General features: G+C 56.3%; 1 protein-coding gene across 2 annotated transcripts in view; it reads left to right on the forward strand.

Annotated features, from left to right (window-relative positions):
* The window catches only part of LOC140392860 (solute carrier family 2, facilitated glucose transporter member 1-like), a 119,286-nt gene extending 102,600 nt beyond the window's left edge, over positions 1–16,686 (forward strand). For both annotated transcript variants that reach the window (XM_072478603.1, XM_072478602.1), the window contains exon 10: positions 14,741–16,686. In XM_072478603.1, the coding sequence (XP_072334704.1) occupies positions 14,741–14,965 (225 nt within the window). In that variant the 3' untranslated portion in view covers positions 14,966–16,686. The remainder of the gene's footprint in view (positions 1–14,740) is intronic.
* The last annotated feature ends 1,503 nt before the right edge of the window (positions 16,687–18,189 follow it).

Raw genomic sequence — 18,189 nt, forward strand, 5'->3', positions numbered from 1 at the left:
CACAGAGCAGAAGTGAGGGTGACGAGGGGACTGAGGAACATACAGAGCAGGAGTGAGGGTGACGAGGACACTGAGGAACACACAGAGCAGGAGTGAGGGTGACTAGAGGACTGAGGAACATACAGAGCAGGAGTGAGGGTGACGAGGGAACTGAGGAACACACAGAGCAGGAGTGAGGGTGACGAGGACACTGAGGAACACACAGAGAGCAGGAGTGAGGGTGACGAGGACACTGAGGAACACACACAGAGTAGGAGTGAGGGTGACGAGGACACTGAGGAACACACACAGAGCAGGAGTGAGGGTGACGAGGGGACTGAGGAACACACAGTGCAGGAGTGAGGGTGACGAGGGGACGGAGGAACACACAGAGCAGGAGTGAGGGTGACGAGGACACTGAGGAACACACACCGAGCAGGAGTGAGGGTGACGAGGGGACTGAGGAACACACAGAGCAGGAGTGAGGGTGACGAGGGGACAGAGGAACACACACAGAGCAAGAGTGAGAGTGACGAGGGGACTGAGGAACACACAGAGCAGGAGTGAGGGTGACGAGGACACTGAGGAACACACAGAGCAGGAGTGAGGGTGACGAGGGCACTGAGGAACACACAGAGCAGGAGTGAGGGTGACGAGGGGATTGAGGAACACACAGAGCAGGAGTGAGGGTGACGAGGGGACGGAGGAACACACAGAGAGCAGGAGTGAGGGTGACGGGACTGAGGAACACACAGAGCAGGAGTGAGGGTGACGGGACTGAGGAACACACAGAGCAGGAGTGAGGGTGACGAGGGGACTGAGGAACACACAGAGCAGGAGTGAGGGTGACGGGACTGAGGAACACACACAGGGCAGGAGTGAGTGTGACGGGACTGAGGAACACACATTGAGCAGGAATGAGGGTGACGTGGACACTGAGGAACACACACAGAGCAGGAGTGAGGGTGACGGGACTGAGGAACATACAGAGCAGGAGTGAGGGGGACGAGGACACTGAGGAACACACTCAGAGCAAGAGTGAGGGTGACGAGGGGACTGAGGAACACACACAGAGCAGGAGTGAGGGTGACGAGGACACTGAGGAACTCACAGAGCACGAGTGAGTGTGACGAGGACACTGAGGAACACACACAGAGCAGGAGTGAGGGTGACGAGGGGACTGAGGAACACACAGAGCAGGAGTGAGGGTGACGGGACTGAGGAACACCCATTGAGCAGGAGTGAGGGTGATGAGGGGATTGAGGAACACACATTGAGCAGGAGTGAGGGTGACGAGGGGACTGAGGAACACACAGAGCAGGAGTGAGGGTGACGAGGGGACTGAGGAACACACAGAGCAGGAGTGAGGATGACGAGTGGACCGAGGAACACACACAGAGCAGGAGTGAGGGGGACGGGCGGACTGAGGAACACACAGAGCAGGAGTGAGGGTGACGGGACTGAGGAACACACATTGAGCAGGAGTGAGGGTGACGAGGGGACTGAGGAACACACACAGAGCAGGAGTAAAGGTGACGGGACTGAGGAACACACAGCAGGAGTGAGGGTGACGGGACTGAGGAACACACATTGAGCAGGAGTGAGGGTGCGGAGGACACTGAGGAACACACACAGAGCAGGAGTAAAGGTGACAGGACTGAGGAACACACAGCAGGAGTGAGGGTGACGGGACTGAGGAACACACATTGAGCAGGAGTGAGGGTGCAGAGGACACTGAGGAACACACAGAGCAGGAGTGAGGGTGACGAGGGGACTGAGGAACACACACAGAGTAGGAGTGAGGGTGACGAGGGGACTGAGGAACACACAGAGCAGGAGTGAGGATGACGGGACTGAGGAACACACATTGAGCAGGAGTGAGGGTGACGAGGGGACTGAGGAACACACACAGAGCAGGAGTAAAGGTGACGGGACTGAGGAACACACAGCAGGAGTGAGGGTGACGGGACTGAGGAACACACATTGAGCAGGAGTGAGGGTGCGGAGGACACTGAGGAACACACAGAGCAGGAGTGAGGGTGACGAGGACACTGAGGAACACACAGAGCAGGAGTGAGGGTGACGAGGACACTGAGGAACACACAGAGCAGGAGTGAGGGTGACGAGGACACTGAGGAACACACAGAGCAGGAGTGAGGGTGACGAGGACACTGAGGAACACACAGAGCAGGAGTGAGGGTGACGAGGGGACTGAGGAACACACACACAGCAGGAGTGAAGGTGACGGGACTGAGGAACACACAGAGCAGGAGTGAGGGTGACGAGGGGACTGAGGAACACACATTGAGCTGGAGTGAGGGTGCGGAGGACACTGTGGAACACACAGAGCAGGAGTGAGGGTGACGAGGGGACTGAGGAACACACAGAGCAGGAGTGAGGGTGACGAGGGGACTGAGGAACACACAGAGCAGGAGTGAGGATGACGAGTGGACCGAGGAATACACACAGAGCAGGAGTGAGGGTGACGAGGGGACTGAGGAACACACAGAGCAGGAGTGAGGGTGACGGGACTGAGGAACACACATTGAGCAGGAGTGAGGGTGACAAGGGGACTGAGGAACACACACAGAGCAGGAGTAAAGGTGACGGGACTGAGGAACACACAGCAGGAGTGAGGGTGACGGGACTGAGGAACACACATTGAGCAGGAGTGAGGGTGCAGAGGACACTGAGGAACACACAGAGCAGGAGTGAGGGTGACGAGGGGACTGAGGAACACACACAGAGTAGGAGTGAGGGTGACGAGGGCACTGAGGAACACACAGAGAGCAGGAGTGAGGGTGACGAGGACACTGAGGAACACACAGAGCAGGAGTGAGGGTGACGAGGACACTGAGGAACACACAGAGCAGGAGTGAGGGTGACGGGACTGAGGAACACACAGAGCAGGAGTGAGGGTGACGAGGACACTGAGGAACACACAGAGCAGGAGTGAGGGTGACGAGGACACTGAGGAACACACAGAGCAGGAGTGAGGGTGACGAGGGGACTGAGGAGCACACACAGAGCAGGAGTGAAGGTGACGGGACTGAGGAACACACAGAGCAGGAGTGAGGGTGACGGGACTGAGGAACACACATTGAGCTGGAGTGAGGGTGCGGAGGACACTGAGGAACACACAGAGCAGGAGTGAGGGTGACGAGGGGACTGAGGAACACACACAGAGTAGGAGTGAGGGTGACGAGGACACTGAGGAACACACAGAGCAGGAGTGAGGGTGACGAGGACACTGAGGAACACACAGAGCAGGAGTGAGGGTGACGGGAATGAGGAACACACAGAGCAGGAGTGAGGGTGACGAGGACACTGAGGAACACACAGAGCAGGAGTGAGGGTGACGAGGACACTGAGGAACACACACAGAGCAGGAGTGAAGGTGACGGGACTGAGGAACACACACACAGCAGGAGTGAGGGTGACGAGGGGACTGAGGAACACACAGAGCAGGAGTGAGGGTGACGAGGGGACGGAGGAACACACACAGAGCAGGAGTGAGGGTGACGAGGGGACTGAGGAACACACAGAGCAGGAGTGAGGGTGACGAGGGGACTGAGGAACACACAGAGCAGGAGTGAGGGTGACGAGGGGACTGAGGAACACACAGAGCAGGAGTGAGGGTGACGAGGACACTGAGGAACACACAGAGCAGGAGTGAGGGTGACGAGGACACTGAGGAACACACACACAGCAGGAGTGAGGGTGACGAGGGCACTGAGGAACACACAGGGCAGGAGTGAGGGTGACGAGGGGACTGAAGAACAAACAGAGCAGGAGTGAGGGTGGCGAGGACACTGAGGAACACACAGAGCAGGAGTGAGGGTGACGAGGGGACTGAGGAACACACAGAGCAGGAGTGAGGGTGACGAGGGGACTGAGGAACATACAGAGCAGGAGTGAGGGTGACGAGGACACTGATGAACACACAGAGCAGGAGTGAGGTGACGAGGGGACTGAGGAACATACAGAGCAGGAGTGAGGGTGACGAGGGGACTGAGGAGCACACAGAGCAGGAGTGAGGGTGACGAGGACACTGAGGAACACACACACAGCAGGAGTGAGGGTGACGAGGACACTGAGGAACACAGAGAGCAGGAGTGAGGGTGACGAGGACACTGAGGAACACACACACAGCAGGAGTGAGGGTGACGAGGGGACTGAGGAACACACAGAGCAGGAGTGAGGGTGACGAGGGGACGGAGGAACACACAGAGCAGGAGTGAGGGTGACGAGGACACTGAGGAACACACACCGAGCAGGAATGAGGGTGACGAGGGGACTGAGGAACACACAGAGCAGGAGTGAGGGCGACGAGGGGACGGAGGAACACACACAGAGCAAGAGTGAGAGTGACGAGGGGACTGAGGAACACACAGAGCAGGAGTGAGGGTGACGAGGACACTGAGGAACACACAGAGCAGGAGTGAGGGTGACGAGGGCACTGAGGAACACACAGAGCAGGAGTGAGAGTGACGAGGGGAGTGAGGGACACACAGAGCAGGAGTGAGGGTGACGAGGGGACGGAGGAACACACAGAGAGCAGGAGTGAGGGTGACGGGACTGAGGAACACACAGAGCAGGAGTGAGGGTGACGGGACTGAGGAACACACAGAGCAGGAGTGAGGGTGACGAGGGGACTGAGGAACACACAGAGCAGGAGTGAGGGTGACGAGGGGACTGAGGAACACACAGAGCAGGAGTGAGGATGACGAGTGGACCGAGGACACACACAGAGCAGGAGTGAGGGTGACGGGCGGACTGAGGAACACACAGAGCAGGAGTGAGGGTGACGGGACTGAGGAACACACATTGAGCAGGAGTGAGGGTGACGAGGGGACTGAGGAACACACACAGAGCAGGAGTAAAGGTGACGGGACTGAGGAACACACAGCAGGAGTGAGGGTGACGGGACTGAGGAACACACATTGAGCAGGAGTGAGGGTGCGGAGGACACTGAGGAACACACACAGAGCAGGAGTAAAGGTGACAGGACTGAGGAACACACAGCAGGAGTGAGGGTGACGGGACTGAGGAACACACATTGAGCAGGAGTGAGGGTGCAGAGGACACTGAGGAACACACAGAGCAGGAGTGAGGGTGACGAGGGGACTGAGGAACACACACAGAGTAGGAGTGAGGGTGACGAGGGCACTGAGGAACACACAGAGAGCAGGAGTGAGGGTGACGAGGACACTGAGGAACACACAGAGCAGGAGTGAGGTTGACGAGGACACTGAGGAACACACAGAGCAGGAGTGAGGGTGACGGGACTGAGGAACACACAGAGCAGGAGTGAGGGTGACGAGGACACTGAGGAACACACAGAGCAGGAGTGAGGGTGACGAGGACACTGAGGAACACACAGAGCAGGAGTGAGGGTGACGAGGGGACTGAGGAGCACACACAGAGCAGGAGTGAAGGTGACGGGACTGAGGAACACACAGAGCAGGAGTGAGGGTGACGGGACTGAGGAACACACATTGAGCTGGAGTGAGGGTGCGGAGGACACTGAGGAACACACAGAGCAGGAGTGAGGGTGACGAGGGGACTGAGGAACACACACAGAGTAGGAGTGAGGGTGACGAGGACACTGAGGAACACACAGAGCAGGAGTGAGGGTGACGAGGACACTGAGGAACACACAGAGCAGGAGTGAGGGTGACGGGAATGAGGAACACACAGAGCAGGAGTGAGGGTGACGAGGACACTGAGGAACACACAGAGCAGGAGTGAGGGTGACGAGGACACTGAGGAACACACACAGAGCAGGAGTGAAGGTGACGGGACTGAGGAACACACACACAGCAGGAGTGAGGGTGACGAGGGGACTGAGGAACACACAGAGCAGGAGTGAGGGTGACGAGGGGACGGAGGAACACACACAGAGCAGGAGTGAGGGTGACGAGGGGACTGAGGAACACACAGAGCAGGAGTGAGGGTGACGAGGGGACTGAGGAACACACAGAGCAGGAGTGAGGGTGACGAGGGGACTGAGGAACACACAGAGCAGGAGTGAGGGTGACGAGGACACTGAGGAACACACAGAGCAGGAGTGAGGGTGACGAGGACACTGAGGAACACACACACAGCAGGAGTGAGGGTGACGAGGGCACTGAGGAACACACAGAGCAGGAGTGAGGGTGACGAGGGGACTGAAGAACAAACAGAGCAGGAGTGAGGGTGGCGAGGACACTGAGGAACACACAGAGCAGGAGTGAGGGTGACGAGGGGACTGAGGAACACACAGAGCAGGAGTGAGGGTGACGAGGGGACTGAGGAACATACAGAGCAGGAGTGAGGGTGACGAGGACACTGATGAACACACAGAGCAGGAGTGAGGGTGACGAGGGGACGGAGGAACACACACAGAGCAGGAGTGAGGGTGACGAGGGGACTGAGGAGCACACAGAGCAGGAGTGAGGGTGACGAGGACACTGAGGAACACACACACAGCAGGAGTGAGGGTGACGAGGACACTGAGGAACACAGAGAGCAGGAGTGAGGGTGACGAGGACACTGAGGAACACACACACAGCAGGAGTGAGGGTGACGAGGGGACTGAGGAACACACAGAGCAGGAGTGAGGGTGACGAGGGGACGGAGGAACACACAGAGCAGGAGTGAGGGTGACGAGGACACTGAGGAACACACACCGAGCAGGAATGAGGGTGACGAGGGGACTGAGGAACACACAGAGCAGGAGTGAGGGTGACGAGGGGACGGAGGAACACACACAGAGCAAGAGTGAGAGTGACGAGGGGACTGAGGAACACACAGAGCAGGAGTGAGGGTGACGAGGACACTGAGGAACACACAGAGCAGGAGTGAGGGTGACGAGGGCACTGAGGAACACACAGAGCAGGAGTGAGAGTGACGAGGGGAGTGAGGGACACACAGAGCAGGAGTGAGGGTGACGAGGGGACGGAGGAACACACAGAGAGCAGGAGTGAGGGTGACGGGACTGAGGAACACACAGAGCAGGAGTGAGGGTGACGGGACTGAGGAACACACAGAGCAGGAGTGAGGGTGACGAGGGGACTGAGGAACACACAGAGCAGGAGTGAGGATGACGAGTGGACCGAGGAACACACACAGAGCAGGAGTGAGGGTGACGGGCGGACTGAGGAACACACAGAGCAGGAGTGAGGGTGACGGGACTGAGGAACACACATTGAGCAGGAGTGAGGGTGACGAGGGGACTGAGGAACACACACAGAGCAGGAGTAAAGGTGACGGGACTGAGGAACACACAGCAGGAGTGAGGGTGACGGGACTGAGGAACACACATTGAGCAGGAGTGAGGGTGCGGAGGACACTGAGGAACACACACAGAGCAGGAGTAAAGGTGACAGGACTGAGGAACACACAGCAGGAGTGAGGGTGACGGGACTGAGGAACACACATTGAGCAGGAGTGAGGGTGCAGAGGACACTGAGGAACACACAGAGCAGGAGTGAGGGTGACGAGGGGACTGAGGAACACACACAGAGTAGGAGTGAGGGTGACGAGGGGACTGAGGAACACACAGAGCAGGAGTGAGGGTGACGGGACTGAGGAACACACATTGAGCAGGAGTGAGGGTGACGAGGGGACTGAGGAACACACACAGAGCAGGAGTAAAGGTGACGGGACTGAGGAACACACAGCAGGAGTGAGGGTGACGGGACTGAGGAACACACATTGAGCAGGAGTGAGGGTGCGGAGGACACTGAGGAACACACAGAGCAGGAGTGAGGGTGACGAGGACACTGAGGAACACACAGAGCAGGAGTGAGGGTGACGAGGACACTGAGGAACACACAGAGCAGGAGTGAGGGTGACGAGGACACTGAGGAACACACAGAGCAGGAGTGAGGGTGACGAGGACACTGAGGAACACACAGAGCAGGAGTGAGGGTGACGAGGGGACTGAGGAACACACACACAGCAGGAGTGAAGGTGACGGGACTGGGGAACACACAGAGCAGGAGTGAGGGTGACGAGGGGACTGAGGAACACACATTGAGCTGGAGTGAGGGTGCGGAGGACACTGAGGAACACACAGAGCAGGAGTGAGGGTGACGAGGGGACTGAGGAACACACAGAGCAGGAGTGAGGGTGACGAGGGGACTGAGGAACACACAGAGCAGGAGTGAGGATGACGAGTGGACCGAGGAACACACACAGAGCAGGAGTGAGGGTGACGAGGGGACTGAGGAACACACAGAGCAGGAGTGAGGGTGACGGGACTGAGGAACACACATTGAGCAGGAGTGAGGGTGACGAGGGGACTGAGGAACACACACAGAGCAGGAGTGAAGGTGACGGGACTGAGGAACACACATTGAGCAGGAGTGAGGGTGCAGAGGACACTGAGGAACACACAGAGCAGGAGTGAGGGTGACGAGGGGACTGAGGAACACACACAGAGTAGGAGTGAGGGTGACGAGGGCACTGAGGAACACACAGAGAGCAGGAGTGAGGGTGACGAGGACACTGAGGAACACACAGAGCAGGAGTGAGGGTGACGGGACTGAGGAACACACAGAGCAGGAGTGAGGGTGACGAGGACACTGAGGAACACACAGAGCAGGAGTGAGGGTGACGAGGACACTGAGGAACACACAGAGCAGGAGTGAGGGTGACGAGGGGACTGAGGAGCACACACAGAGCAGGAGTGAAGGTGACGGGACTGAGGAACACACAGAGCAGGAGTGAGGGTGACGGGACTGAGGAACACACATTGAGCTGGAGTGAGGGTGCGGAGGACACTGAGGAACACACAGAGCAGGAGTGAGGGTGACGAGGGGACTGAGGAACACACACAGAGTAGGAGTGAGGGTGACGAGGACACTGAGGAACACACAGAGTGCAGGAGTGAGGGTGACGAGGACACTGAGGAACACACAGAGCAGGAGTGAGGGTGACGAGGACACTGAGGAACACACACAGAGCAGGAGTGAAGGTGACGGGACTGAGGAACACACACACAGCAGGAGTGAGGGTGACGAGGGGACTGAGGAACACACAGAGCAGGAGTGAGGGTGACGAGGGGACGGAGGAACACACACAGAGCAGGAGTGAGGGTGACGAGGGGACTGAGGAACACACAGAGCAGGAGTGAGGGTGACGAGGGGACTGAGGAACACACAGAGCAGGAGTGAGGGTGACGAGGGGACTGAGGAACACACAGAGCAGGAGTGAGGGTGACGAGGACACTGAGGAACACACAGAGCAGGAGTGAGGGTGACGAGGACACTGAGGAACACACACACAGCAGGAGTGAGAGTGACGAGGGCACTGAGGAACACACAGAGCAGGAGTGAGGGTGACGAGGGGACTGAAGAACACACAGAGCAGGAGTGAGGGTGGCGAGGACACTGAGGAACACACAGAGCAGGAGTGAGGGTGACGAGGGGACTGAGGAACGCACAGAGCAGGAGTGAGGGTGACGAGGGGACTGAGGAACATACAGAGCAGGAGTGAGGGTGACGAGGACACTGAGGAACACACAGAGCAGGAGTGAGGTGACGAGGGGACTGAGGAACATACAGAGCAGGAGTGAGGGTGACGAGGGGACTGAGGAGCACACAGAGCAGGAGTGAGGGTGACGAGGACACTGAGGAACACACACACAGCAGGAGTGAGGGTGACGAGGACACTGAGGAACACAGAGAGCAGGAGTGAGGGTGACGAGGACACTGAGGAACACACACACAGCAGGAGTGAGGGTGACGAGGGGACTGAGGAACACACAGAGCAGGAGTGAGGGTGACGAGGGGACGGAGGAACACACAGAGCAGGAGTGAGGGTGACGAGGACACTGAGGAACACACACCGAGCAGGAGTGAGGGTGACGAGGGGACTGAGGAACACACAGAGCAGGAGTGAGGGTGACGAGGGGACGGAGGAACACACACAGAGCAAGAGTGAGAGTGACGAGGGGACTGAGGAACACACAGAGCAGGAGTGAGGGTGACGAGGACACTGAGGAACACACAGAGCAGGAGTGAGGGTGACGAGGGCACTGAGGAACACACAGAGCAGGAGTGAGAGTGACGAGGGGAGTGAGGGACACACAGAGCAGGAGTGAGGGTGACGAGGGGACGGAGGAACACACAGAGAGCAGGAGTGAGGGTGACGGGACTGAGGAACACACAGAGCAGGAGTGAGGGTGACGGGACTGAGGAACACACAGAGCAGGAGTGAGGGTGACGAGGGGACTGAGGAACACACAGAGCAGGAGTGAGGGTGACGGGACTGAGGAACACACACAGGGCAGGAGTGAGTGTGACGGAACTGAGGAACACACATTGAGCAGGAATGAGGGTGACGTGGACACTGAGGAACACACACAGAGCAGGAGTGAGGGTGACGGGACTGAGGAACATACAGAGCAGGAGTGAGGGGGACGAGGACACTGAGGAACACACACAGAGCAAGAGTGTGGGTGACGAGGGGACTGCGGAACACACACAGAGCAGGAGTGAGGGTGACGAGGACACTGAAGAACTCAAAGAGCAGGAGTGAGTGTGACGAGGGGACTGAGGAACACACACAGAGCAGGAGTGAGGGTGACGAGGGGACTGAGGAACACACAGAGCAGGAGTGAGGGTGACGAGGGGACTGATGAACACACAAAGCAGGAGTGAGGGTGACGAGGACACTGAGGAACACACAGAGTGCAGGAGTGAGGGTGACGAGGACACTGAGGAACACACAGAGCAGGAGTGAGGGTGACGAGGACACTGAGGAACACACAGAGCAGGAGTGAGGGTGACGGGAATGAGGAACACACAGAGCAGGAGTGAGGGTGACGAGGACACTGAGGAACACACAGAGCAGGAGTGAGGGTGACGAGGACACTGAGGAACACACACAGAGCAGGAGTGAAGGTGACGGGACTGAGGAACACACACACAGCAGGAGTGAGGGTGACGAGGGGACTGAGGAACACACAGAGCAGGAGTGAGGGTGACGAGGGGACGGAGGAACACACACAGAGCAGGAGTGAGGGTGACGAGGGGACTGAGGAACACACAGAGCAGGACTGAGGGTGACGAGGGGACTGAGGAACACACAGAGCAGGAGTGAGGGTGACGAGGGGACTGAGGAACACACACAGAGCAGGAGTGAGGGTGACGAGGGCACTGAGGAACACACAGAGCAGGAGTGAGGGTGACGAGGACACTGAGGAACAAACACAGAGCAGGAGTGAGGGTGACGAAGGGACTGAGGAACACACACAGAGCAGGAGTGAGGGTGACGAGGGGACTGAGGAACACACACAGAGCAGGAGTGAGGGTGACGAGGGGACTGAGGAACACACACAGAGCAGGAGTGAGGGTGACGAGGGGACTGAGGAACACACAGAGCAGGAGTGAGGGTGACGAGGACACTGAGGACACACACAGAGCAGGAGTGAGGGTGACGAGGGGACGGAGGAACACACACAGAGCAGGAGTGGGGGACTGAGACACACGCACAGCAGAATTGAGGGACTGAGACACACAGACAGCAGGATTCAGGGACTGAGACACACACACACGCACAGCAGGATTCAGGGACTGAGACACACCCACACGCACAGCAGGATTGAGGGACTGACACACACACACACACACACAGCAGGATTGAGGGACTGAGACACACTACACACACACACATACAGCAGGATTGAGGGGCTGACACATACACACACACAGCAGGATTCAGGGACAGAGACACACACATACACAGCAGGATTGAGGGACTGAGACACACACACACACACATACAGCAGGATTGAGGGACTGAGACACAGACACACACACACATACAGCAGGATTGAGGGGCTGACACACACACACACACAGCAGGTTTGAGGGACTGAGACACACACACACACACACAGCAGGATTGAGGGACTGAGACACACACACACACACACACAGCAGGATTCAGGGCCTGAGACACACACACAGCAGGATTGAGGGACTGAGACACACACAGCAGGATTCAGCGACTGAGACAAACACACGCACACACAGCAGGATTGAGGGACTGAGACACACACACGCGGCAGGATTGAGGGACTGAGACACACACGCAGCAGGATTGAGGGACTGAGACACACACAGCAGGATTCAGCGACTGAGACAAACACACGCACACACAGCAGGATTGAGGGACTGAGACACACACACGCGGCAGGATTGAGGGACTGAGACACACACGCAGCAGGATTGAGGGACTGAGACACACGCAGCAGTATTGAGGGACTGAGACACACACACAGCAGGATTGAGGGACTGAGGCACACACACACAGCAGGATTGAGGGACTGAGACACACACAGCAGGATTGAGAGCACTGACACACACACACAGCAGGAATGAGGATACTGAGACACACACACACAAAGCAGGATTCAACGACTGATACACACACACACACAGAGCAGGATTGAGGGATTGAGACACACACAGAAGGATAGAGAGCACTGACACACACACACACAGAGCTGAACTGAGACACACACAGCAGGATTGAGAGCACTGACACACACACACATACACAGAGCAGTATTGAGGGACTGAGACACACACACACAGAGCAGGATTCAGCGACTGAGACACACACGCACACACACACACAGAGCAGGATTGAGGGAGTGAGACACACACACACACACACACACACACAGAGCAGGATTTAGGGACTGAGACACACACACACACACAGCAGGTTTGAGGGACTGAGACACACACGCAGCAGGATTGAGGGACTGACACACACATACACACGGCAGGATTGAGGGACTGAGTCACACACACACACACACACACACACAGCAGGATTGAGGGACTGAGACACACACAGCAGGAGACACAGAGCAGGTTTGAGGGACTGAGACACACACACGCAGCAGGATTGAGGGACTGAGACACACACACAGCAGGATTTTGGGACTGAGACACACACGCAGCAGGATTGAGGGACTGAGACACACACACAGCAGGATTGAGGGACTGAGACACACACACAGAGCAGGATTGAGGGACTGAGACACACACAGCAGGATTGAGGGACTGAGACACACACACAGCAGGATTGAGGGACTGAGACACACACACAGCAGGATTGAGGGACTGAGACACACACAGCAGGATTGTGGGACTGAGACACACACACAGCAGGATTGAGGGACTGAGACACACACAGCAGGATTTAGGGACTGAGACACACACACACCAGGATTGAGGGACTGAGACACACACACACCAGGATTGAGGGACTGAGACACACACACACACAGCAGGATTGAGGGACTGAGACACACACACAGCAGGATTGAGGGACTGAGACACACACAGCAGGATTGAGGGACTGAGACACACACACACACACACAGCAGGATTGAGGGACTGAGACACACACAGCAGGATTGAGGGACTGAGACACACACGCAGCAGGATTGAGGGACTGAGACACACACAGCAGGATTGTGGGACTGAGACACACACACAGCAGGATTGAGGGACTGAGACACACACAGCAGGATTGAGGGACTGAGACACACACACACCAGGATTGAGGGACTGAGACACACACACACACACAGCAGGATTGAGGGCACTGACACACACTCACACACACACACACAGAGCGAGAACGAGGGACTGACGCACACACACACACACACACACACACACAGCAGGATTCAGGGACTGAGACGCACACACACTGAACTGGATTGAGGGACTGAGACACACACACACACACACAGCAGGATTGTGGGACTGAGACACACACACAGCAGGATTGAGGGCACTGACACACACATACACAGCAGGATTGAGGGACTGAGACACACACACACACACACACCAGGATTGAGGGACTGAGACACACACACACACGCAGCAGGATTGAGGGCACAGACACACACACACACACACACACACACACACACAGAGCGAGAACGAGGGACTGACGCACACACACACAGCATGATTCAGGGACTGAGACACACAAACACACGGCAGGATTGAGGGCACTGACACACACACACACGCAGCAGGGTTGAGGGCCTGAGACACACACACACACTGATCAGGATTGAGGGACAGAGACACACACACACACAGAAGGATTGAGGGCACTGACACACACACACACGCAGCAGGGTTGAGGGACTGAGACACACACACACACACACCAGGATTGAGGGACTGAGACACACATACACAGCAGGATTGAGGGACTGAGACACACACACACACGCAGCAGGGTTGAGGGACTGAGACACACACACACACGCAGCAGGATTGAGGGCACAGACACACACACACACACAGAGCGAGAACGAGGGACTGACGCACACACACACACACACACACAGCAGGATTCAGGGACTGACACACACACACACTGAGCTGGATTGAGGGACTGAGACACACACACACACACAGCAGGATTCAGGGACTGAGACACACACACACAGCAGGATTGAGGGACCGAGACACACACACACAGCAGGATTTTGGGCACTGACACACACACACACAGCAGGATTGAGGGCACTGACACACACACAAATACAGAGCGGAAATGAGGGACTGACGCACACACACACAGTAGGATTGAGGGCACTGACACACAGAGCGGGATTGAGGGACTGACACACACACACCTACACACACAGCAGGATTGAGGGACTGACACACACACATGTACAGCCTCTACCGCCAACTGACCGTGTCTCTCTTTCTCTCCCTTACAGAAAGCCTGTGGTTCCTACGTCTTCATCATCTTCATGGTATTCCTCATCATCTTCTTTATCTTCACCTTCTTTAAAGTTCCTGAGACCAAGGGCCGGACCTTTGACCAAATCAGTTCTGATTTCCGGGAGAGGCTGGAGCAACCGGGGGCAGAGAAATCCCCCATGGTGGAGTTGGGCGAGATCAAACTGGCAGAGAATCCTGTGACTCCCGAGTCTGGGGTCTGAGGGTGGCAGCCTGGGCCCCCCTCTGCTGTCCCTCTGAGGGGCAACAGCCTCACCCCCTCTCCCCACTCCACTGCACCTCTGAGGGGCAACAAACTCACCCCCTCTCTCCACTGCACTGCGCCTCTGAGGGGCAACAGCCTCACCCCCTCTCCCCTTGCCGCTGTCCCTCTAAGGGGCACAGCCTCACCTCTTTCCCCTCCCCGCTGCTCCTCGAGGGGCAAGAGACTCACCCCTCTCCCTCTCCGCTGCCTGAGGGTAGACAGTCTCACCCCCTCTCCCCTCCCCGCTGCTCCTCGAGGGGCAAGAGCCTCACCCGTCTCCCTCTCCGCTGCCTATCTGAGGGTAGACAGTCTCACCCCCTCTCCGCTGTCCCTCTGAACGGCAACAGCCGCTCCCACCCTACTCTCCCTAGACCGAGGGTATGTGGGAGCTGGGGGGAGGTTGGATGTGTGAGCGCCCCTCATTCCTCTGTACCCCAAACCCTCTCCCCATGATCGCCTATCTCGCTCTTCCACCCCACCTCTCTGTCCGCCTCCTATTCACCACCCTCCTCATTCTTCCACAATAAGCGATTTTCATTTCATTTCATTTCCTCCTCCCTATCCTCCCCCCTCTCTTCTTCCTCCCTTCTTCTTTCTCCCTCTCCCCCTCCTCTTCCGCCCCCTCCTCATCCTCCCCTTTGTCCTCTTCCCCTCTCCTCCCCCTCCTCAGCCTCTTCTCTTTCCGCCCCCTCTTCCTCCCCATGGGAATAATTGGGAAATGGGATCTGACACATTTCTTCCGTTTTGAAGCACTGAATGTGGACTTGAAATTCCCTCTCCCTTGTTGTCAGATTTTGTGCAGTTCCTGTTTATTTAGTGTTAATCTCCCAGCTCAGCCTGCCCCAAGATTCACTCGTCCACCCTCTTCTCCAAACCTCCCAAAGATCCGGAGCCTCTGGCTTCCCCCTGTGTTTATAACGTTGTTGCTTTCCTCTTTGTTTCAGCAGAATTGTATTGTTGACCGTCTCCAGAAAATTCAGATGGTTGGGTAAAGGGGCCAGATATTATCGGTGATGGAGATTTAATCTGTATCTCACCCCGTGCTGTACCTGTCCTGGGAATGTTTGTTTTCTGTGTCAGAATTTTAGCCATATTTATCTCTGCAGTTACATGTTAAGTTAGAGTGAGAATGAGAGAGAGAGCGAGAGACTCCACTATCTTCACTCCTGTCGCCCGCCTCCCGCTGCCTCTACTGATCGATGTTCCCCCCCACCTCCCACATGGAATACAAAGCAGCACACTGTTCCTCATGAATGTGGTGAGGAGCGAACGAGCGAGAGTGCAAGGGAGGCTGAGGCTTCACTTATTGTGGTTCCTGCCACAGAGTGAGTGAGATCGCAAGCTGGGATAGGTGGGATACCTCAGGAATAAACGCAGAAGGGGAGTGAACTTTTCCAACAGAGAGCGTGCAATTAATAATGAAGGACCTGCTCAGACCATCCTCTTCCCCCTGTGTATATTTATTTTAGTATTTTATTTATTACCTTGCGTTTTTTTTAAACGTATTTAATGCTGCGAGGTCACTGCTGTAGTGCTGTTAAAATCTGTTTGTGTGCGTGTAGCTGTGGGTGTCTGCCAGGGAGCAATCCAGTTTGAGTGCCAATGTGCCAACCTGTTTATATTTGTACAAATGTGTTTTTACCTCAGCTATGCTCAAAATAAAAGCACCCTGAAAAATCACCAAGGCTCGACTGTCTGAACAAGCGTGTCTGAACAGTGTCAGTGTTAGCCTGCACCATGAGAGTGCATGTGCTCACATGTGTGAGCCTGACCGTGTCGGCATGTGTGTGTGTCGGCACGAGAGAAAACATGGATCCACAAACGACTGTATCCAACAGTTGTGATTGTAAACATGTCCACATTCATGCGGTGTGAGAATGTCTGTACACATGTTACATGGATGAGAATGTGTGTAAGTTATTACAATCCCAGACCAGACTCCAACAGTTGCTGGGATACTGAACATAAACCCCTATACTTAATTTATTTGGAATACTGTGACGAAAGGATACTATTGTACGAAAAATAGGAATATTGTATAGTAATACAAATTTTATTATCAATACAGGATTAAAACTAACTTTGCCATCATACAAGAAAGTAGCTAACAATTACCCGTTAGACAATGTTTAACAATGACAATGAAACACCATCTCCTAATTGCTATCTTTTATCTCCACTCAAGCAAAACCCATCTTAGGTCAAAATACCAGTTTTTAATATAGTTAACCAACCCAGGAATATTTGCTTCAAAGAGATGTCTTGGATAAACCGCTTAGAGAGAGAGATCATTCTGGAACAAGCTTGTAATTTCTTGCCTGTGTCAAAATACTGTTTAACCTGCCAGCCTTTCCAGAAACTGCTGTTCTTGTCACAGGCAAACTTTATCTGAACCCAACGCTGAAACTCAACACCTGACTGCTTCAGCCCCTGGTTCCTCCCATTAATTACATAATTTACTAAGGCCAAACACCATGGGCGGGATTCTCTAAAAATGGGGCTATGTCCCGACACCGGCGGGAAAACCGGCGCCAACGGCTCCGGCGTCAAAGGCCTCCGAAAGTGAGGAATTCTCACCTTTCTAGGGGGCTTGGTTGCCGCCGGAGTCGTCTCCGCAGCTCCAGCCGGCAGGGAACGGCCCACACGAGTCCACACATGTGCGGAAAGGCGGCATGATCTCGCGCATGCGCGGAATGGCCGGCGTATTTCCGCGCATGAGTGGGGGTTCCCTTCTCCGCGCCGGCCCCCGGGCAAAATGGCGGAGCCCTACAGGGGCCCGGCGTGGAGTAAAGTAAGCCCCCACGGAACCAGCCCACCCACCAATCGGTAGGCCCCGATCACGGGCCAGGCCACCGAGGGGGCGCCCACCCGGGGTCAGATCCCCCCCCGCCCCCCTCCAGGGCGGCCCCTGCACACTTACCTTCCAGGCCCCGCTGTGTGTGAGGTGAGTAATGGAAGCTGGCGGTACTGGGTGAAACCCGTTGGTCACTCGGCTCATCGGGGCCCAAAGAATCGCCCGGGGGGGGGGGGTGGGGGGGACGGTATCAACAGCCGCCGGCCAGCGCGGCGGAATTCCACCGGCGCTCGAAAAACTGCGCCGGCGAATGCGGAATCCAGTGCGGGGTGGCCAGGGATTCTCCATCCTAGAATCACAGCCAACGTATCTAGTTCTCTACTCCCCAA

Source organism: Scyliorhinus torazame, chromosome 16 (genome assembly GCF_047496885.1).
Source record: "Scyliorhinus torazame isolate Kashiwa2021f chromosome 16, sScyTor2.1, whole genome shotgun sequence".
NCBI lineage: Eukaryota > Metazoa > Chordata > Chondrichthyes > Carcharhiniformes > Scyliorhinidae > Scyliorhinus > Scyliorhinus torazame.